The 23,934-nt window shown below is 38.0% G+C and overlaps 1 protein-coding gene across 1 annotated transcript in view; it reads right to left on the bottom strand.

Moving 5' to 3' along the window:
* Positions 1-17,178: 17,178 nt before the first annotated feature.
* The window catches only part of htr4 (5-hydroxytryptamine receptor 4), a 179,432-nt gene continuing 172,676 nt past the window's right edge, over positions 17,179-23,934 (bottom strand). The window contains exon 6 of the mRNA XM_079249570.1: positions 17,179-17,844. Coding sequence (XP_079105696.1) covers positions 17,757-17,844 — 88 coding nt within the window. The 3' untranslated portion in view covers positions 17,179-17,756. The remainder of the gene's footprint in view (positions 17,845-23,934) is intronic.

Raw genomic sequence — 23,934 nt, 5'->3', positions numbered from 1 at the left:
AGCGACCACAGTGCTAACCACTATGCCACCGTGCAGCACTGACACACACCCACTGGAATGAACAAACCAGAGAAAGAAGAGGAGCAGGAAGAAAAGAACGCAGCACCAGAAGAGGACAGAGAAAAAAGTGACAAAAACCGCCCAATACGTTGTGGCCTCATTCTTTTTCTTCATTTGGTATTTTTGGACGGTTATAAACAACTAGTGGTGCATTACCTCTACCAACATCTATCAAAATATGAAGGACTGCCCACTTGTTGATGAACTGACTTTAAAAAAAGCAACATAATAGACACTTTAAAGTATGATGACAGCGAAGAAAGACAAAACTTGACGTATGTAAGGCTGAGCATAAACGGGCCGTAATGACCATCAGTTTAAGTAGCTTGTAGCTTAAATTCAGCAAAAACAGGCAAGACCTGCCAGAGCAGCCAAACTTGAAAAGCTTTCCAGGAAACAAAGTAAAAGTTTGAAGGTGCTGAGGTATAAAGCTCACAACTGGCCTTAAAACTAAAAACAATTGGACTGCATATTTAATATACTTGCAGACTTTGTAGCTAGAACCCCAGATGATGGTGCTGGTGGATAATCTGGATACAAAAACTGAAAGATGAAACAAGCTGGAAAACTATTAATATTTTCACCCACGCCAAATTGTCGATGCACAACCATGGAATGACTGCATGAGGAGATCCTTTATAGAGCTGCAGGTAGTAATACAACATTAGCTTTAATTGTGTTTTTGTTAAGGAAAAAATGTGTTTAGTTGCATCATTTATCTGAAACTGTGATGAGATGCTGAGACAAATACTCTTTCGTATTGTTACTGAGATGCATAACTGGGAGATTCAGATGTGGACTGGTGCACAAGAGGAGCAGGACAATTCTCTATGGCCTTAAATCAGCTGTGAACTGCCTCGGTGTGAGCTGAAATTCAAGTTTAAGAAAGCCGGCAGTACAACTTTATCTACGCAAAGCAGAGATACAACCTAAACACTCTCAACATAGACACCTTTCTCTTTCAAAGATTGCACTTATCCATGAACACAACAAACAGGAGTTGTGATTCTCAAGACAATTTTCACGTTTAGATGAGATTTTAAAGTGCGGTTTAAGAAAAGTAATAATAATAAAAGAGTCTACATGATCCATCTTTCCACTGAGCATCAGGCAGTCCTTGAAGACGAGGAGGCTAATGCATACGAGATCCTTACTACTTTAGATGCAACAAAAAAAAACGAGGCTGAATCTCAACGGAGCTGGTTGATTGGAGAGAAAATGGAGTCGAAAATTTAATTTTACAAATAAAAATGGATTAAAAACAGAAAGAAAGACAACAGAGACAATTAAAAAGAGAACCATGGTTATTTGAGGGTAAAAGGGGATGCTGAGGGTCCTAATTCAAAGAGAGTGCAACTTTATGAATCTTGTTACAAATGACTGAATCCACTTATTGTCTTTTTTTTAAAAAAGAAAAAAAAGTAGTTAGATACCTGATCCAAGCCAGCAACTGAAAAGAAAACGTATTAAGCGGAAAAATCCGACTGAACAATAGTTGTCCCTCATGGGACGAAAAAACCAGTAAGATTTGTCGCAACAAAATAAACCTTGTCAGCATTTCTCTGGTAACTGAAGCACAAAACCCTCTTCCTGCTTTGAAGCAAGTTCTGCCCTTGATATTCTGCTTCTCTGAGGATATTTATTCTTTATCAAGACTTTGCAGAAATTTTGGCCCATGGCAAACCCGAGTCAGACTGAGACGAATACAAAGCGTGCTGCCAAATGAGATGCTGAACTGTGATCCATTAAAATGAAATCTGGTAATAAATTCTGTAAAAATACCAGCTAAAGAGGAGTGTTCAACCACTAATGAATACAAAGTCATCATTATTTAACTGTGCTTCTTTATTTGTGATGGTCTGCATGTGAATGTTTATGTATGAGTGCAAATGTACTCATACAGTATGCATGTTACTCTTAATAATTCCAACCTGAATATGTGGTTTATAACTAGATGTCAAAACACAATTGTTCACACTGTAATTAGGTTAATAAGTGAGTCATTTTGAACACAGTAATTATTAGATTTTAGGATAATAATCTCTTTCTCTGTCCATCTTTGCCTGCAGTTCACATCAGAAACAAATGAAAAAGACAAAAAAAAAAAAAAAAAAGGCTGTGATCAGAAAATCAGTTCATATCATTATATTCTGCCACAACCCAGTTTTTACAGTTCAGCAAGCGAGAGATTCATGTGGAAAACTAAAAACAGAATTGTCTGTATTTCAGGGGGGAAAAGGCAATTTTCTGCAACTGTAAGTAAAAAGTTATTCACCAAACATCCTTTGTGCTGCCATGAGTTACACAATCCTCTGCCTACATGTGATGTCCTGATGTCTCCAGCTAATGACTGCCACTGTCAAAGTTTTTATTCGTGCACTTTTAAAGGATGCATCCTTTACATTTATATTTACTTTTTTGTGGACATTTTTCATAATCTCATTGCAGTTTTGTGTTCAGACAAGAGATGAGACTCAATCCTGTCAGTCATTAGTGGAGGGATTATCTATGGCAGCACTGTTCATTCTCAGATATTTTTCTCCAGTTATGTTTTTATGATAATGTTTTAGTTCAAAAGACATGAAACTGGCGTCAGAGTGTGTGTTTGTGCAAAGACCAGTGCTGGTGTATATGTGCGCAGTAAGCATGGACATATGTGTATGAGATATGGTGTGTGTTAATGAACTTTGTCATTCAATACTTCAGACTTTGAAGGTTTTATGGATTCAAAATATGTTTTTATAAAGTAAAATATTTTGCACTGCTATTACAGTAGGGTCTTTTATAAATAAAGTTTGATTTGATTTGATCTGAATGATCATGTTGGAAAACCAACTAAGTCTCTGCACACCAACACATTTTCATTGATACCAAATTGTGGGACTGATACGCTCAAGTTTTTCCTAGAAATGCTTAATTGTTTTATTGCCCATATCCACCCACAGGTACACCCCTTCAAATGATTGTTAGGACAAGTACCTAAACAGCCAATCACACAGCAGCAAGGCAGTGCAATCACAGGTCCATATACTTGGAAACTATCAGGTTTTGTTGTTTTGGCTCATTAGCAATCATATAAAAGATACTATTATCTTATGATGTTTGATGGTTGAATAAGGCATGAAATGTTAATCTCACATTATGAATAGGCAATGTCTACTTAGTTACAAATACTTTCAATGTTTATCTGACAGGAAGAAATGATAATTAGTGGTAGGCTGCAGAATAAAAAATATTGATGAAATGATCCGGCTGTGAGATGTTGAGAAGGAGGATTGACAGTATACATATTGAGAAATGGTGTAATGGGAATTTTATATATACCTGTGTGTTTTTAAAACGTTCAGTATGTTTCCAGTTTAATAAAGAAATGTGAATTTATGTATGCCTCAATAACTTATAATATCTGCACATCCTCAGTTATGCTAGACATCTGGAGATCAACCTAAAGACATATCTCCTATGCGATGGTTACAGTTTACTGTGTTTGTAGGTGAAGATAAATGGTCTTTGTGTAGTTGCTGCGGTGATGAAAAACAAACTTTTGTTGGAATTTGCTTTAACTTTGGTTCCCAGATAACTGTATAACAGCTAAATGGAAGATGTTCCTGAAATGATTAATGATTAAGTTGTACATTAAGATGCACGAATTAGACTAAGATTTGACAGACTGTGTTTCTTGTCAGCTGAATGTTCCTGGAGCTTCCCCACCTCCCCCCCTCCAGGAGAACTATTAAGAAGTTAGTCAGAACCTTGTTAGTCAGATGGTGATCTCAATCTTGTCATTGTGAACATCTTCTCACTGCTGCAGTTGTTTAATAACACTTTCTTAGACAAATATTTCATCTTCTGCTGATTATTAAGCCAGATTTCTACAACATTGGTTAAGGGGTAAAAGTGCTACAAAGAAATCCAGATTTTAGGGAGTCTAAGAACTTTCTAAGAACTTGACTCAGCAAAGAAAAAAGGGACTAAAATCATTTGCATATTTAAGACTTGTTAATAATCTTATTTTAAATATTTATTGGTGCCAGCCTGAAATAATAAAAACACACTAAAAAATTTAAGTAGCTCTCTTTGTATCTTGGCAAAAATGTGATTCCTCAATTCCCAGTTTATCCATCCAGAAGAGTTTTGGCTTGGATTTTAGGTTGGAACAAAGTTGCCAAGTCAATAACACTCAAATTTAACAGACATTTATGTGACTTCTACTCATCAACAGAGAGCACAGCCTTATTAAATATGATGACTTCCCCAGTGGTCCCATAGCTGTTTAGCTTTTGATGATGGTAATGCTGAGGCTTTGAGGGAAGAAAAACATTGTGATGCTTGTGATGCAAACAAACAAAATCATTTCTGTCTGTAAGTGACATTTGCTGGGTTCGGACTGGTACAAGCACTCATATATACAAGCTTTCTATACATTTTTAGCTCATAAATTTGCAGCGTAAGGATTATTTTATAAGACAAATAGCTCACATTCCTTTACCATCTACACTTGGTCAGGAACTTCTAAGTATCACATTTTTCTTGCACTTTCCAACATATGCTGTAAGACACTGATTGTTCAGAAGATCCAATGTCAAAGGCAACAATACTCTGGAGATGTTGGATACAAGTTACAAACCTAAACAGTTTTTATTTAGCTGACATCCACAAAAAGAATTGGCAAAAAGTCAAATAGGCTGTTTTCACAAATAAAATGTTTTTACATTAAAGTAAATGTTGGTTTCAAGTGATCCACAAACAAGGCATAAATTCCACCTTCTGAGAAGAGACAAGGGCAGGTGATGCCATAAAACAGTACATAGGACACATTCAACCAGGGGATCAAGCCGGCTCTTAGAACCAATTCTTTTGCAGTGAATGAAAGAATCTGACTCCCGTCAGGAAGAGACAAATCCTCAGAAGGGACAGGCACACAGTTAGGCAAGGAGAGACACAATTTCTGAACTGATTCTGAGATTCAAATCAGGGCTTCTCTAACAAATTAGCTGACAGGTAGAAAGGGTTTAAACCTCAGTGATGCAGGGGCGGATCTAGAAAAGGGGGGGGGGGGGGGGGGCAAACAAGGTTACTGGCCAGGAAAAAAGTTGCACAACATGAGACATTCTGTTAAGGGTAGATTTTATTAAATTAAGAATTGATTATTACAAATTAATCTACTTTACAAATGTAAAAAAAAAACTGGTTTATCCTATTTTAAAATAAAGAAACCGCCTGCTGAATATAGTCATTTGATGGCAGACATCAGAGCTGATACAGATAAATTCAGGACCTACTTGTTCAGTCACTGAACCAATCACTGGTTGGTTGTAGTGCCATATGACAGCGACAAAAGTTGAACATTTTTCAACTGTCTGCACGTCTATGTGAACGAGGGCAAAATTTCACATGCATGAATGTTGCCTATCACTTGGCTGGAGGAGCAGCGATTTTTGCCTCATGAATGGAGAAGAATCTACCTCTACCACATCAATGATAAAAAAAAAAGAAGTTTTTTTGTTTTTTTTCTTTATCATTATTGGCAGTTTTAACTTCAGTTGGGTGGTTTTATCGCAGATACTATCGCCATGTATGGTCAATGAGATGATGCCATATGAATTCTGCAATATGATCTAAAACTGTGGTTTGGATTTGTGGCTCTAAAAGTTTGAAAAAAAACAGTGATCTAGAACATGGTAGAAATTATGCAAAACAAAATATAGAAGTACAGTACATGCTGCATTTACTGACCCTTGGACATCTGATGTTTACTGGAGTAAGGGTCAGTTAACACTAAATGCTTGTAACAACTGAATTGTTCTTTCTGTTGCTACAGTACAGTACAAACAGGTTTAGTTGCAAATGATGATTGGTTGTGATTAATTAATTTATAAGCTGTGATTAATCTAATGAAAGTGATATTTTATAATTGGAAAACTATCTGAAATGACATTGAAGTCTTCAAACATCATGTCTTTTCTTGATGTTTACTTAGAGAACTGAGAGAACAGAGACGGCATACCTCACTCCTTTCCTCCATCTATCTCTGTCAAATATTTCTGTTATAAGTCCTCAATGTGACATACCTCCTGATCTTTTTTTCCTCTCAACTGCTTACTTAGTTTTCCTATGAGTTGTTGAGGCTTTTTGATAAAATCAAGGAAATGGTGAAATAAATATCTTTCCATAGCTGCTTGGAGTAAAGCACAGCATTTAATGACATTAAACAGCAAGCAATAACTGACGCCCACGCTTTGATTGAACTGACAGGAATTTAACACCAGGATTATTAATGTCTATTTATTTACCCTTTTATCACTACTGTCAGGGAAGAGAGACATCTTAGTGAGGAAAGAAGCCTTTTATGTTCAATGAATACATGAAAGCAACTATTTTGTTCCATCAAACACTGATAAGATATATTAAAAGTTGTTTCATATTACTTATGGTAAAGTACATTGAAGTTTATTTCTTTATTTGCACATTTATGTAGCTGGAAACATTATGACTACATGAAAATGTTAATAAAAAACATAAGTGGAATAAATTCTGCTAATCTCAGACAGGCCACCATCAGAATCTGACTTTCAATGATACGTCTGCATCACAATTTGTTCCTGCATACTAGTACACTCTGCATCCAGTCCTCAGCCAGAAGTAAACACACTATTCACTCTGGTAGCTTCTGGGAACATCACCTGATAAATCAGTTCAGCAGCTGATGCTTTACAAGTCAGCTCAGATGTTAATAATAATAATCATTTTAATTTTAGAATAAAAAAATGTGGTAACAACGTATTCTTGTAATAAATGTTATTATTGGTAAATAATAGGCTGAAAGTCCTTTAAAGTTGCTTCTTGTGTTAGAAGATATTATCAAAAGACACAGACTTTGACTGATGAAACTATTATACAAATATTTAACTTTTAATACATTTTTAAAAGATGTATTGATGTTATAAGTATATTATTTAGCAGCTTGGGTCCAACAAAAAAGGTGCCTTTTAGAGAAGTAAACAGTTTATAATACTGTATATACAGTAATACTGTAAGTACTGGACCAGTTTTCATTATGGAGTACTTTGCATCCAAGCAGCCAGACTTTTTGGTAATCATTTAAATGGCTTTGAGCCCCAGCTCTCCAGGCTTTGTCCTTTTAATATGATCATTGTCAAAGGAATGTTTTTGTTATCATAATGGTAAATCACTCCACACTAATCAATGATCCATTTATCAATCTATGAACCAATTTTGTACAAACACAAAGCAGACACAGATGATATAAAAACTGGACTAAAAATCAGTGGCGACAGGTTTGTTCCACTGAACATGGAACCAGAAGTAAAGCGGAGCAGCTGGCAGCATGGCAACCTTGTAAATCAGTGCTTCCATCAGATGCACTGCACAGTGTTTCTGATGCGTTCCTGAAGGGTCATGATGCCCAGCTCCCCCCAAAATACATGGATATTATATTTTTGATGCTTGGAGACAGCATCAATCTCGAGTGGTGGGGAGTTGGGGGGTCTCACATGGACGTCGATATGTTTATCTTGCAGGTAAATACTTACTGTAAAGGAATAATGATCAAGCATGTCGGATAAGTCAGACTGACTAAATCACCTTTTGCTGGTTTATTGTTATATTTGAAAGCCCATAAGTGCACCTACTGTTGCGCAAGAGAAATCTCTCTTTAACATGTTGGCTTTTAGCTTCAGGTGGACTACAGGGTTGGTTGGATGATGCAGTTGCCGTTCTAGCTATCCTCTTCTCACCTGCCTTGCATCATGAGTCGGGTTTACTGGGATGCAGCAGATATCCGCCAGTTCGTTGCTGCTTTTACATTTGGGCATCTTGATTATTTGTCAACTGGTCCGATCACTTACAGAAACTGGTCTCTTCAGTTTTCTGTGTCAGCAGCTTTTGTGGAACTGAAGCCTTCCTGGAGCCATCTCTCCCGTGACCTGTGACCTTCAGCAGGGCTATTATTTCCACTGCTCAGCCACATATTCTCTCCAGAATTCCACCTCCAAGAAGTCAAATATTTCAGCCTCTTGGTAATCACAAGTTTCCGAGTGACTGTGACACAAAGCTCGAACACTAATTAACTATGAATTTCCACCCTGGCCTAACTCCAATGTAAACCAGTAAAACCCCAGAGATCTACACCTTCACTTCTCTGTCAGCATCTTCTCTGTCTATGTTTAAAGGGATACTGAAATCCTAAATTATGTGATTAATAATGGACGATTTCTGGGGTCAGTACACAGTGCTTAACCTGTGTCGGCGCTCTGAGGCGGGATGCCCTCTTCAGAAACCAGACATGATCATTTTGCAGGAGCTGATCCATCTCTTGTGAGATCTTATGACCTGGAGCACTTTGCTTTACAGCTTCCTCTTTATGAACACAGAGGGCTCTGCTTTGTCCTATTTTGTCCTCCTCTTCGAATGAAAATTCCTCCTGGCTGAACAAAGTAACAGGTGAAAACGACGTCTAAGGAGGCCAGAGAGAGAGAAAGCGGGAAAGGCGATCGCTCCAGCACCTCTGAATAAGCTAGGACAAACTTACTGCTTCGTTTGATACTCAAATGAGTTCTAGCTTCTTTCACCAAAGCTGAACATCAATACAAAACAGTCATTTTTGATGATCCTTAGAGGGAAGATGACAAGTCTTCTGCCCTTTTAAACCACATTTAAAGAGTTTTTCTGCTCTAAAAACAACAGTTGAGGAGGACTTTGATGCTTGAACTGGCTTTTGGAAGCCAACCAACCATCGGCAGATATGCAGCATTAATTTTAATCTGTCTAGCGAATAATCGAGTGACTGTTTTAGTTGACCAAAGTTGACCTCCGGCACTCTGATGTCACCATCACACAGAAACATCAAGTTCAAAGAAATCCCTCTAATGAAGCGCAGGCTTTGAAGACTGGCACTGGGTTTTACAAATCTTCTCACAGGTGGCCAGATTTTCGGTTTCTTTGAAGTAGTGACAAAAGGAAAAAAAAAAGAAGGCTTTTCTATTTTCAGTATCACGGCCGTCATCTCATTACTTCTCAGTCTCTCAAAATCTGAAAGGCTTGCTTGACCCTTCCAATCTCTTGTGTGCTCTCCATCATGACTGTGGTTTTGCATCATGTGTTTTTTTTTTTTTGGTTTGTCTCCAAACATTGTCTTCTTTGCAGGTTGTAGCTCACGTCATTTAATGACAGTGGGCTGACTTGAGTTCATGATTTTAGATTGCTGACGATCTACCCACACGGCACAAAAAAACTAGCATAAAACGCAAAGAGTGACATTCCCCCAGACTCTCAGATGTCATGGTAACGGCATGTGCAGGAGAGTGAAAAAATACCAACATAAAGAGAAGATGAATATAAATGACACTAAATATTGGCTACAAATTCTACCTCTCTGTACGCTCATGAATGAAAAGTAAACATGTTTGGTTGAAAAGAAAATCGGGGGTTTAAAGATGTTTAAACATGCTTATTCAAATGACTCGTTTTGCATCTTGTTGCAGTATGACTTAACAGCTCGGTATTACTCAGATGCCTTTAATCCTAATGACATTGCTTTACAGATGAAAGGGCGGGGTGGGGTTGAGGTTATTGAAAAACCAAATGAGTTAGTTATTTAAAAGCTGAAAACACAGGCAATACGAGCATCTAAAAAATAAATGAAAAAAATGGAACGCTGCCAAACATTTGCTTTATCAAATGAAATCTAAACTTCAAACTTATTTTGCAAATAATTCCAATTTAATTCATGATTTTCTGGATATTTCTGCTATTTCTTGCTGCTTTTTGTTACTTTTTAATGTTTAATTTGCAGGATTTCTGATACTTTTATTGTATTATGCAAAGCACTTTAAATGTCTTGTAGCATGAAATGTGCTGTAAAAATGAACTTTTACATAATAAAACATAACAAAAACAAAACATAAACATAACATAATGAACAAGCTTTGCCTTAGAAAGATCATCAGACGAGCTGTTAAATATTATGCTTGAATGTTCTAAGATTTGTGCACAGTCCTCTGCTAGCCTGCTGTCTGTGACTGAAAGCTACTTCAGAAAAACAGAAGCCAAATCAACTTTTCAGAAAAACAATTCTGCCCATACAGAGCTCAGGTGTTGCCTTTTTTGGAGTGAAAACATCTACCCCAGCTACAGGAAATAACCACAAATTGCAAGGAATTATGGGTGAACACCGAAGGATTCTGATATTTGATAGCTAAGCCTTCTTCCAGGTTTGGAGAATCACTTGTAACAACACCCTCGGCGGAGGACTTAGTCCAGTCTGGGCATGTATTCAGTTATTTTCCCCTGAGTTTCATCAGATGTTCTGAACATCACATCAACAACAAAGTCGGACCTGGTCAGATTTAAAGTAATGCTTCATCCAAAACAATCTAAATACCAAGTGGAATAAAAGATTTATGTAATATCATTATTGTTTTTCTATTACATAAAACTATTTGGCAGACTCCAGTGCTTCATTATGTTCTCATCAGTAGAATAATGGAGTTAGTCTTCAGACTAAGCCCTGGCTCAGCTGTGATGTGTTTACCATATATAACATCTGGATAAATGTGAGAAGTGGAGTCAGCCAAGACTGGATATTTCCTCTGAACCATGACTTCCAGAACTGGGTTAGTGGGTTTGTTCCCTGTGAGGTTTTCTAATGACTTCGCCTTGTCAGTAGAGCTCTGGTTTCTCCTGAAGCCTGGTGGAGACTTTTCATCTCATTCTGGGACTGTCTGTTCACGTGGAACAGCCTTTAGAAACAGATTCGTTTTTAGCTTTTTTCTTTCTTGATCCAGACAAGGCTCCTTTTCAATTTAAAATATGTTTTAAATAAACAAAAGAACTCTTGTAGCTTGCTTAAAATGCTGTTTATGTAATGAAACCCCCCATTGGTTAGTTGAAATCAACTAAACAACATAAAATGATGCCTATATACTGTTTTTTTTATTTATTTTAAGGTCTTTTAGTGAACTTATTCTCACGTCCAAGAAACCAGTTGGAAATGATTTGAGCTTTGTGACATGGTCATGCTGAATGTAGCCATTGCAAGAAGCTACATTGTGTTTCTAAAGGGATGGAAATGGTCAACAACAGTACTCGGCAATGCTGTGGTGTTTAAAACTTGCTCTGTGTTGTAGCAGGGGGCACAAGGTGGCACTCCATGACCCAATCAGCAGCCCGAGCTGCTGGTACATGTCAGGATGGATCCATGCTTTCATGTTTATACCAAATTGGGACCCCAAAACATAATTACATACCATCTGTAATTATGTTAATAGCTTCTGCCAACACTGGCTGTATATTTAAAGCCTATACCCATCTGTATTTAATGCTTATAGTACTTAAATCAATATACTGTGACAATCACTTTATACCATAGCTGTAAAATACTTGTACATACTGCAGATAATGTATACTTATACTTCATATTGCACTTTTGTAAGATGCCAACTGCATTTCGTTGCATTGTACTTGTAGATGTGTAATGACAATAAAGTTGAATCTAATCTAATCTAAAACCTGAATGTTGCAGCTGAAATGGAGACTCATCAGACCAGACAACATTTGTTTTGGTGTGTTTCCTGTTCTTAGTTGACAGAAGAGGCACCCGGTGTGGTCTTCTGGTGCTGGGGCCCATCTGCTTCAAGGTTGGATGTGTTACATGTTCAAAGATGTCATTCTGTATACATTTATGGGACCCAGTGGTAATTTCAGTTACCGTTGCTTTTATGTCATCTCCAACCAGTGTGCCCATTCTCCTCTCCTCCCTACAAAGCATTTTCATCCAGACAACTGCTGCTCATTGGAGATTATCTCCGACCATTCTCTGTAAACCCCAGAGATGGTTGTGTGTGAAAATCCCAGTACATCAGGAGTTTCTGAAGCATTCAAGGTCACTTAAATCCCCTTTCCGTCTCATTCTGATGCTCGGGTTATTCTTCAGCCAGTCACTTTGACCATGTCCAGGACTAAATGCATAGACTTTCTGCAAGGTTCTTGGCTGATCTGAAGATGTTAAAAAATCCATAAAAAGCTAACATATACGTAGCTCTGACCTGTCAAAGGTTTGGAAATGTCTTTTGACCACATATTACCCCAAGAAACATGAACAAAAAACAGTTACAGCATCTTAAATGTCCAACAATGAAGTATCTGCGATCATTGCTATAAATCTCTTTCATATTATTCAACTCCACCACTCGAATGAAGTTTTACAGCTGGGCTATTCAACTTGGTCCCACAAGGGCCACAGCCTTGCAGGTTTTCAACATATCCCTGTAACAACACACCTGACTCAGATTAATGAGCTGCTGCGCAGGGCTTCATTGGCTGTAGCATATATTTAATTTGGGTCAGGTGTGCTGAAGGAGCAATACAGTACACTGAAAAGCTGTATGGCTTGCCACCCTTGTGGGACCTAGTTGAATAGCCCTGATTTACAACCTTACTCTCTATCCAGATCACTATGGTCTATAACTCTGGGAGGTTCCTATAGGTCCAGGCCAAAAGGTGATTGAGCTGTATTTTGTATTTTAAGACACATTCATTGCTTCCTATTTGTTTGCTCAGGTTGCGCAACCTTTTGATCCACTGTGGTTGTTTTAATTGTGCAGAAGAAATTAAACTTTGACTTCTTTAATATAAGCTTTGGTCTCCTTTGTTACTAATATAATGTGGGCACAGATGAATATTCTTCATAAGGTAGTTGTTGACTTTGTTTCCCTGCTACTCTGCTTTTTGCAGGGAAAGAAACAATGCAGCTACTGTAATATGTTGTGTAAAATAAATGTTTCCTTTTCAAAAAAAAAAAAAAAACCTCATTTGGAACTCCATTTTTACAGGCATGTTACATACTGATTCAGTGATGACGTAAAATGCATGTGTTCGTTCCCGTTTCGTAACGATATCCAACCTGTGCCACGCTGTTGTAATTTCCAGCTGCAAAACAGCAAGTAAAGGAAGGCTAGCTGGCACAGATTTCTAGGAAACAGAAGGAACAAACACAGTTTCTTGAACACCTGCAGCTGTGTTGTTCCACCATCTTGCCTGATTAATTTGACACATTTGTCTGGTGCTGCAGGGGAAGAGCTAATGGGTGTTGCTTGTTGTAACAGGGGAGTGTAGCCACACACTGTCATATTACAATGTTTTACTTCATTTCTCAGAACTATTGATGGCTGAATGAACATGGAAGTTGAACACAAACAGCAGGTGACGCTGCAGTGGTGTTATCAACTTGATTTCTCCTCTTGTGGCCATTAAACCTGACAGCTTGTTCCTTCTAACAAACAGTCACTGTTTCCCCACATAATCATCAGCTGCGTTTAGTCTGAAGGTTAACAGTGTGCTTAGCTATGGTAAAACCTAATATTTACAGTTAAACTAAACTAAACCACAGTTGCAGCATATATATGAACAATTTTGGACAAATTGTCCTCAGTTCATAAAAACTCTTTTTAAAAAAAGGCCCAATGTACGTACTCATTCAGGACTGGGAGACTTTCCAGATTGCAGACCACTAAACATCTGGGCCTGAATGACCAGTTATTATTAATGTGGAGGTGTTGTGGGTCAAACAAGACCACATCCTGTTATATTTATACATCCTTTTTTTTTTTAGTTCTTTGTAATGTTTTTCTGTTTTTTTTGGCAAATTACTAATAAAAGGTTAATAGGGATGTTGACAGCTGGCTTCTAAAGTCTAATTAATAACATAAAATAAGAATAACTTATCACACACACACATGAAATGTGTACTAATGACAGTTGATGACAGTATTACATTAGCATGTCATCACCTCTCTACTAGTAATGCCTTGTTGTCTGCAGTTTCTACGCTGGGATGGAGTTCAGGATTGTGTTTGACAGGCTTTCACATCTACTTTTCTTCTGAGATTTCAACATGATTTAATTTATTTGTCTTAAAAATAGGAAATTTCCTGGTAAAAAAGTACAAGTTAGACTTTAGTAAATGTAACAACCAGACAGCTAAACATATTTACCTTGGACGGTAAATAAAAAAGCGGCTGCACAGACTCCAGAGACTCGGCCACACTCTCCTCTTACCACCTCCCACATCTTCTTTTTCTATCTTGGTGAACATGCTGCGTGATGATGAGGCTTATCTTCAACCTTTCTGCTGCACTCAGGTTCAGATTGACAAGGCTGAATCAAAGTAATATTCTTTCCACTGCTGCCCTGTGTTGGTCTGTTTCAGACATTTCACATCAATACTACCCATAATGCATTCATGGTTGTTTATATCTATGTATGAAATCAGTGAATCTGCACAATACAGTACAATCAAAGATGTTCATTAACTAGTAACTGATTTCTGTTTCTGATGTTTTCTGTTTTACATTTATCTCATCAAGAGTTACTGAGCGGAAGAGTAAACTTGACACTCTGAAAGCTGACTCCTCCTCTTGATGGCATTTCCTTTTATTATTAAAGATCTTCTGCATCAAATTGTTGGTAGGAATAAGTGACATTGCTCTCCTGACCAGGATCTAAACAAAAAAACGGCACACACTATGACGATGACTGTCGATGATGAAGTCCTCACATATAGGAGAATATGGATCTATATCAGTGCCTTCAAACAAGACTGAAGTTTTTCTGTTTGAAAGCACGCTGTCTTGTTTTCATAATAAAATATTACATTGCAATCCCCCTAAAACTCTGCTTATAAGTCTCTTGTCTGCATGCAAATATGTGCAAATATGGGATTTTTAAAATCTGAAAATATGCATAAAAATATGTGCAAGAAGTACTGAATGAGGCTTGAGAATGAGAGTCCTACAGTTGTGCAACTGCACCTCTTGGTTTTACAGAAACTCCATATAGATTCAAGAAATACTAAGCAGGCATGAAGAGTGTTCATCTTCTCATTTGCAAACACCAGCAGCTGCTCAGTTACCAGTGCAGGCTTATCGTTTGTCAGATCATGAGCTGCTTTTAGGTTGGAAATAACCTCTTTCTACAGGTGTGTCGGCCCAGCAAGGTGCTTTTAGAGTCTTACTGCTCAATAGTGTATTTAACCTTAAAGAGGAAAAGTGTTAAATGGATAATAAGAAGTAAAATAGGGTTAGAGTTGCAGAAACCACTTCGTGAGCACACCTCTGACGTCCACGACGATGAAATAAAACAAATACACACCACCAAATTAATTTAAACTCTTTGCATCTCTCACAACAACCTAAAAACATGCAGAAAAAGAGCAGCGGTTTCCAGGGAGGACAGGAGGGGGCTGAGGGTTAGGTGAGGAGCTCAAACTGCAGTGAAGGACATTTACATGTGCAAGAGTAAATTTGAGATGAGGGAACAGAGCTTGGAATGAAATGATATCTTACTTGCATGCAAGCAGGGACGATGCGAGTGTGTAAGCAGAGGAGGAGAGGGCGGTGTGTATTTATGTAATAAAATGAGGAAGGCCGCTCTGGAAAAAGAGAAACTATTTGAAGACACAGATGAAGTTCCATATGAAGAGAAACAGGTCATCTGTGCAGGAAGGAGATGAGGTATGTACTGTACGTGATACAAGGGAAATGATCAATAGCTGTGTTTACATTCAGCACTTCTTATCAATCCGATCGAAAGGGGTGATTTAAATCTCTTTAAGGTCAGATCAGCAGGAAAATACCCCCCCAGTAGACATGATAATGATTAAATGTCTTAAAACAGCTAAAAATAAAAAAAAGATGGTCGCAGACATTTACTCCGCTCATCATTTCTGGCCAGTTTATGTGTTAACCAATATATGTATGGCTAAAAACAGTCTTTTCTATATTGTATTTACTTTTAAATGAATGAAATGAAAAATACTTTATTAATCCCCAAAGGGAAATTAGATATTGCAGTAGATAATATTCAACTTGAGGAGATCTTGTTCCAGAGGTCGATGACTGCTGGCGGCAATGATCTTCTGAAAGTAAATGTATTTTAACTGGTTAAATGTAACTTTGACCATGGTTGTTGTTTTTTTTTTAATTAGGCATCTTTTGAAAATGCTACTGGCCCTGACACTCTACTATTTTCTTCCTTTACTCTTCCTGTTAGTGTGGAAACACTGTAAAATCACTTTCTGCAACCTCAGCACTCTGTGTTCAGTGGTACAGCAAGCAGCACAAAAGGTGTCAAAGATAAACCTCCCAGACAAAAGTAGCTTTTGCCAAAGAAAAAAGGGCAGAACTTATTTTGTACTTGTAATTCTTCTCAGTAATAAAAAGCATCAAACCTTTTAAATGCAGGAGTTATTTGAAAGTACGCTTCCCTTTGAGTCAAAGTGTATTTGATGTTTTCCAGTGACAAGAGAATTAATAAACACTTTGTGGAGTGGAAATGATGTCGTTTGAAGCAGCCTTCATGGACCAATGAGTGGCATAATGAAATCTTTTTTGACAATGGTTTACTCTGAGGAGAAACAGGCTGGAGAAGAGTATAAAAATTATTCCGCCAAGTAAAAAAAATAAAATAAAATAAAAGCAGGTTTGCATTATGAGTACATGAAAACAGCTGGCTTTAGTGTTATTTTACCATGCATAAAAGAAACGGAAAGAAAACTCCGGTACATTCTTTATCATGACCTCCACTACAACCTCGAACCAGGAAAATGACTGATGTTTCTGCAGGAGTGGAGCAGCACAGCATGGGATGATTGGAGGGGAAACAAAAAAAGTCTCATACATTCTTAACATCACTTTTAAGGACCCACTCTTACACACACCTCTCCGTGGAAACACACAAAACGAGCATGTATTGTTCTAAAATCATCGACTTATTCATGAGCCGTTGTGGCTCTCCCAACCAACCAATCATTCACATGGAGCCCTGAGACTGATGAGGTTGGGAGTGGGAGCTGGCTGCCTCTCTCACAGCGCGTTTTGACAGTTTGGGTCAAGGATTTAGTGCAGTATTAACCGCAATTTCCTCTCAGCTTAGTGAGGGGGTTAGCAAGGCTGGGAAGCGTTGACCTGGGACACAAACAGGCTTTCAGTCGAGTCAAGGCAAAGACAAGTGACGTTTAACAAGTGACGTTTAATGTGATGTTTAACAATAATAATAATAATAAAAAAAAAAAAAAAAAGAAAAGTATTGTTCAAAGGGCTCCTCTTTTCATGCTTAACACTTGTTTCATGAGCTCATTCTTGCAAACTTATTGTCATTTTACAAGGATCAATCTATGATCTAAACTTCTTACTGGAAAATAACAAGGAGCATCATATAATAATCCAAAATAGGTCCAACATGTGTGTGTATGAAAATCACTTTGGCAATGTAATTCACCTCCACGACTTCCTAGTGCAGTCATTAAACACAACCGCTGTGAAACTCTCCGACACACTCCACCACAGCTGCTGGTTCTCCACAAGACAAACCGAAGACGGAGCTCGCCTGGGCCAGCTCGGTCTAATGAGAACTAAACAGAACCAGCATCAGAGAGATGGGAAGCTGGCTTTAAACCTTCCCTCACACATTAGAAGATCTGCTGTCAAGTTTCAGCTCAGATTCAGAGCATGGTCATGTCCCGCTCCTCTAATCAGACCACTAAAGTCCCTCCGGGGGCTCTGGCTTCGAGCCCAGCTGGTATTCCTGTTCTGGGTGTGTATGAAGGCTGCGGCTGCGTCTCTGTGGTGGCATTGTGAGAGCCGAAGCCGTCGGAGTTGTGACTGTGGAGCTGTCATTGGTCACAAGCAGGACTCGTGGGAGTCTGTGTTTGTGTGCAGAGACTTCTTTTCCTGCTCTTTGTGGTTCCCGTTGTGAAGGACAGAATACCTGAGAGGAAACAAGAAGACAGAAACGCAGAGTGAAATTCAGAGTTAAAACCAGCCATCAGGTGCTTCAGGTGCCTCATAGCGACTCCGATTTGACACCAGTCATGTGAAGTTAAGCCTAGAAACACCTGCTAACATCTGGGTCTTGGGTGCAACATGAATGTGAGCTTTGTCAAACATAGATTTGGGTCAGCTAGCCTTCAAAAAGAACACAGTACATTTTATAGAATGGGCATGACTAATTTTTCCTTTAAAGGCAGAGTATGTAAGATTTCAAGGCAATTCTTTCCACCACCAGGTGACAAACACCAGGTTGTGAGCAAAACCATAAAACTGCTACCTCCACAAACCACCACAGGTTGGCAGTAATGAGTGAAACTCACCCCTCACCCCTCCTCCTTGCCAGCTCCAATGAGGGCAGGAATCGCTTGTGAGCTGTAGCTCAGAGCCGCTCTGCAATAAATGGGCTTATACTCCCCCTACTGGTGGAAAAAAGTACTTTTTTTTTTTTTTTTTACTGGTCAGAAACAGGGTCTTTGTCATTAATTAAACTTGTTATTTAATAACGCATCAAATATGGACAGACTGGAACCTACATGTATAGAAAACTATCTAATTATGATTGTAGTTTTTTTTTTTTAGTTAGTTTACTTTGAAAATATTGAAAATCTTACATACTCTACCTTTAAAGACACACATGTGTACCAACCATAATGACTCCTATAAAGGCAATGTAGCTCACTGCAACAGTGCACAGATGCAATCTGTTGTCCAGGTCCACCTGTTCACTTGTCAAGGAGCAAACCTTTCCATGAGTCCATCAGGTGGTAAAGATATACTAAGCTAAATTTTAGTGCACAGAAAGCTAAATGGATGCAGTTGAAAAGGTTTTAATCAGTTTGTTTTAGTGGAGGTCCACCGACAGTTTATTCATATTTTTTACACATATGCAAAGCAAGATGATAAGCACATGAAAACTTGGACAAACTTGGACAAATGATACTAAACCAAATAAAATTAGATGAAAATATTAGTCAGAGACGAGGTTTGATTAAGCTAATGTAGTTGTGTAGACAGGTGAGATGAGCTGGGAACACATCTAGTCAGATTAAGTTGGCATAAAATCTGTGTGTAGTAAGGAGAGCACACACATTTAATCTGTTCATAAGAATACTGAACAAAGAGCTCAGATAATCTCATGAAGCAAAGTGTCTGAATCTTCAAATCCATGCAAAGCTAAGGATGCTAAAGCTAATGTTATATCATGAACTGATGGTTGTCTTTAAAACAGCTGCCACTTTAAACATGATAACTTCACTTAGAGAAGTAAATGAACCATTCATCTCAGATGGAAATGAACAGATTTAATTAGTCTAACGTTTATTAGAAATTATTAAAAACACCAGTTGACATCTGGTAGCTGGTATCTGTTCATAGATGTTTCATTTCAGCTGAGTGCAAATAATGACTTGAGATGGCAAAATTATAATAAGTACTTTTAAATTAATTGCAATTTAGTGATAATTTCAGCATGGAACCTTTACCAAATCAACGTTTGCTGTCAAAACTGACACTAAAAAAATGATTAAAGGGGTGCTATTATGGTATTTGGAGTTTTCTGAGCTTTCTACAGTGTTACAGTGTTGAATCCTCATCACACATGTTAACGGCACTGTTTTTTATCACCTAAATGCATATTTGAGTTTGACTTTGAGTTCCAGCACGCTCTCCGTTCAGTTTCCATGGCAATGAAAAATGTGTCGTTTTAGAGAGTTTTTTCTACTTGGAAATCCTTGTGACGTCCCGGGGGATAAGGTTCGGTGATTGGTTACCTTCTACTGGTTAACAAGGGCATGTACAAATACATCAGGCGGGTGGAAAACGTGGGATAAAGTTATTTCCAACGATGGCTGGTGAGTTTACCAAAGAGAGACATCCTGCTGCATTCGTTGCTGTGGGTTGCTGTTTTCCACTTCGTTTTCAGGGTCTGATTCAGGTTCCAACATGTAGGGCTGTATGCTATGTGTTGACATTGTATTTTGTTTTTTTTATTGAGTTCATATTAGCCTAATCCTTCTGGTTATGAGATGTTACAATGATAGCGAAAGCAGGTGCGGTGCGCGCTCCCGATGTAGTGCAGTGGCGGGAGGCGGGGCTTAATGCGGAAGAGTCTCAATCCACTCGTTTTGCCCACAGGCTGATCTGACAGCCTACGGAGAGGGTCGGTCGGAAGTAAATGAAGCAATTTGTGACAATAACTCGATCAATCCCAGCCCTTCTGGGCTCAGAAATAAAAATAAATTATCCTGAAATGCACATTATAGTTCCACTTTAAGCACTCAACAGTTTTAGTAGACACTAAACTCATAAGTCCCAACAGTCAGGCTTGTGTTTAGTAAGACTATCCTTAACCTTTAAAAGGCCCAACCTGAGGAAAAAAAGGAAGAATGGGATGAAAATTGTATTAAAAACAATCTCAAGACTTTTCATTTGGATTTGACAATAAATGTAAAAAAATATATATATATTGTAACTTTTTTCTTTGTATATTAACCACTTATGACGGTGGGACATATCTGAATTATTGTAGGGCTAAAGGTATTCACCAGAAGACAGAAGACACACATATCAGTGTGTCTGCAACAGTATTTTGAGCCAAGTTTCATACAAAGGTCTCAGAAACTAAAAAAGTTATTAAAGGCTTAAATAAACAAAAAGTATGGAAATTGTTCAAACACAAAAACACAGGTAGAAAAGCCAAAGAAATTCACATGGACTACATTAAGGATACCATTGTACCACTAAATCCAGCAACGTATCAGATTTATGATGGGCTAGCAGAGGTAACAAAACATGTAATTACAAAAAAGAAACTAAAAAGAAATCCATCATTCTTATCGTTCATGTACTGGACACTGTCTTCAAAAGGCAGTGTTATCGATACTATTAAATGAAAAAAAAACAAAAAAAAACAATCGGATTGTTGTTTTACTGGTTTCAAAGCCAAAAGAAAGACCTGAAATGTCCTGGTCCAAGGAGGTAGAAGTGAAAGAGCAGAAAACAGAACATCTTCCAATGCACAACAATGACATGTATCACTTTTACAATATGGACCTGTTAAACAGATAAAAGATAAAATGGACTTTAATAATACCTCATTATATCAATATGAAAACAGTCACATGTCACAAACATTCAGTCCCTGCTGGAAAATTCCTCACATTTAGCTTAAACTCCACTGCTGACTTTCTTATGAGACATTAGAGGGAAAAGGAGACTAAAGAAGCAGAGACTGTGACTTCAGTACCTTTACTTCACTTATTAATATATTTAGGTTGTGTGTGGCACACAGAGATTAGGCAGTAAACACTTGATGTGCATCTAAAGAACAACTTAGCAGAATTTTTCTGCCAACGGATCCTGCTCAGATTCAGCTTGTGATGGATTAAAGTTTACAATGTTACCAGTTTTGGGATGGTTGGGATATTTTTAGTGACTATTATTTATAACTGTGAAAGTAAACCTGCCTACACAATCTCTCTCTCTACCTTTAAAACAAAATTAAAGTAAATATCTCATACCATGTTTTTAAATCCAAATTTTGATGCTCTTTTTGTTTTATAAAGGGACATGTTAACAATTTTCAATTACATGAACACTGTAGTGTGACATTAAATTAGATTTTGTTGCACATTTTAATTTTTTTCTGATGAACGCCCATTTGCGTAACCACCTGAGCCAAACATGTTGAAAGCAAGGATTGTCTTCAAAGCGTAACGTGAAGACATATACCAGAGGATGCAAAACATATTTAAAATGGTGCAAAACTAGATTTAAAAAAAGATATAGATAGATAGACAGACAGATAAACAGACAGACAGATAGAGAGAGAGAGAGAGAGAGATAGATAGATAGATAGATAGATAGATAGATAGATAGATAGATAGATAGATAGATAGAGCTCTCAAAAACACATTTAGGATAATTTTCTAATGTGTGAGTGTCTCAACAACAGATCATATGCCACAAAAGCTAAACAAATCCTGTAGAAGTAATGTAAGCACTGAATCACTGTAAGTATTTGACACCTCAGAGGAGGCTTTCTTGGAGTAGGTAGGATGTTGGAATCGCTTGTATGAGCTTTACATGATAAAAAAAAAAAGAAAAGAATCAAGAAACTAAAATAATCCTAAATAAGATGTGCAACACTAGAAACAGAAGACTTATTTGGGTTGTATTTTATTGTGCCAAATGGGGTGGACAGTTTGTTGCTAAATAGGAACCATAAACACCTCTAATTAAACCATATGAACCTTTTTTAAGTCTCTGCTCTAAAATTGCAAACACATAATTAAATGAGTAAATCTCTGCAGTCACAAGATCTGTCTGATACATTTGGAGTGATAGTAAGCTGAAGGGAACAGCTGTGATATTTGTTAAGATGTTTCCATGTCAGTACAGACAAAGTTTTATGCTCACCAAATACACAAAGATAAATGTGAAATGATGCAGCTGTAGATCTGTACCTCCACCAAACCAAAGTACAAGGAAACATTATTTCTGCAAAGGTCAACACCGCTGAAGTGAAGCAGAACAGATTATTACCGTCAGTTTAGGTAAGGTCTCAAAAATGGCCATTCAAACGCAGTTAGGTACTATCTGTTGTAATGCAAATTCATCCAAACATATGCTGCAAAAACACCCCACATACGTTCAGTTCTCTGTTGGGGCACACTACGTGTTCAAGCAGCAGCTTCAGTTTAACATAAAACATACGCAAGCATTATGTAATCGCTTTAGACAAACAATTTAAAGCTAACAAATGAAATAGATTAGTACCCGGCATCTGGCCTGGACTGCGCTTTTCTGGGGTGTTTACAGCACGCTATGAAGGAAGCTAATTTGGCAGCTGCAGCAGGTATCACAAGTCTGCAAGCATCACTGCATTTGAATGAGAGGAATGACTTTCTCTGGTGCGCATACCAGCTCAAACACACACACACACTTACGTGCATGGTCATACATAAACTTAGAAGCTATGCATTCTGTGTGCACTAACTTATGTGCATGTGGAAAGTGGGTGTTGGTGTGCATGTGCCACAGAGCCCTCACCTCTAGCTAAAACCATTACGAGCTGTTTATACACACACTCTGACCGAAGACACTTCCTGCTGCCAAACTGGCCGTGAAATACACCTTCCAGACCGCCACAAACATTTAGGGCTTTCCAAAAGGAAACAGGCTGCAGCTTCTCTCTGGAGCAGAACACAAAATTGCTGCCACATTGCAGCGCTATACCTTCTGCCTGCTTCGCCGTGGTGCTGCCAAAGTCGAGACGCCGGAGATTTGTTGCTGAAAACCTAATTATAAATACGTAATTATGCTCATTAAATTTTCCTGCTGAATTTATTTTTGCTGGATCAAACATCCCCATCCTGACAGAGTGTTTAGATGATGCACATTATGTAAAAAACAAGATTTGTCTGCTTTCTATCTCACTGTTACACATTTTCTGTTTTCTTGCTTTAATGTTTGTGGTTTCTAAACTTTATCTTCAAGGCAGGGTAGAAGATGTCTTCCAGGGACATTTTAAAGATACCAAAAGATTGATCCATTAATTTGTGTTAAGCTGATTTAATAACTGTAATGCTGTTTTACTGGCCGGAAAAAGCAAATTAATGCAGGGATTTAACTTATTCATAACTTTTTAGCATGGCTATTAAACAGAAGACAGAAAAAAAAGGACATTTGTCAAGTTTCAGCAGCTCCACTCTGACTTTCTATGTTTTTCAGAGTTGATTTTATGGTCTTTCAATTACATTAAAGTAAACAGACAAGGTCCAAGCTACTTGTTTCGTAATTAAACATTAATTTATTATCCTAACTGCTTAGTCCGATGAAGGGTCGTGGGGAAGCTGGAGCCTATCCCAGCAGTCTTTGGGCGACAGGCAGGGTACATCCTGGACAGCTCGCCGGTCCATCACAGGGCCACACAGAGACAAGCAACCACTCACACTCATTCCTATGGGCAATTTTCAGGGTAACCAATTAACCTAACATGCATGTCTTTGGACGGTGGGAAGATGCCGGA

The sequence above is a fragment of the Telmatherina bonti genome, assembly GCF_933228915.1.
Source record: "Telmatherina bonti genome assembly, chromosome: 12".
NCBI lineage: Eukaryota > Metazoa > Chordata > Actinopteri > Atheriniformes > Telmatherinidae > Telmatherina > Telmatherina bonti.
The sequence above is the reverse complement of the archived record's forward strand: the minus strand, read 5'-3'. Positions and strand labels throughout refer to the sequence as shown.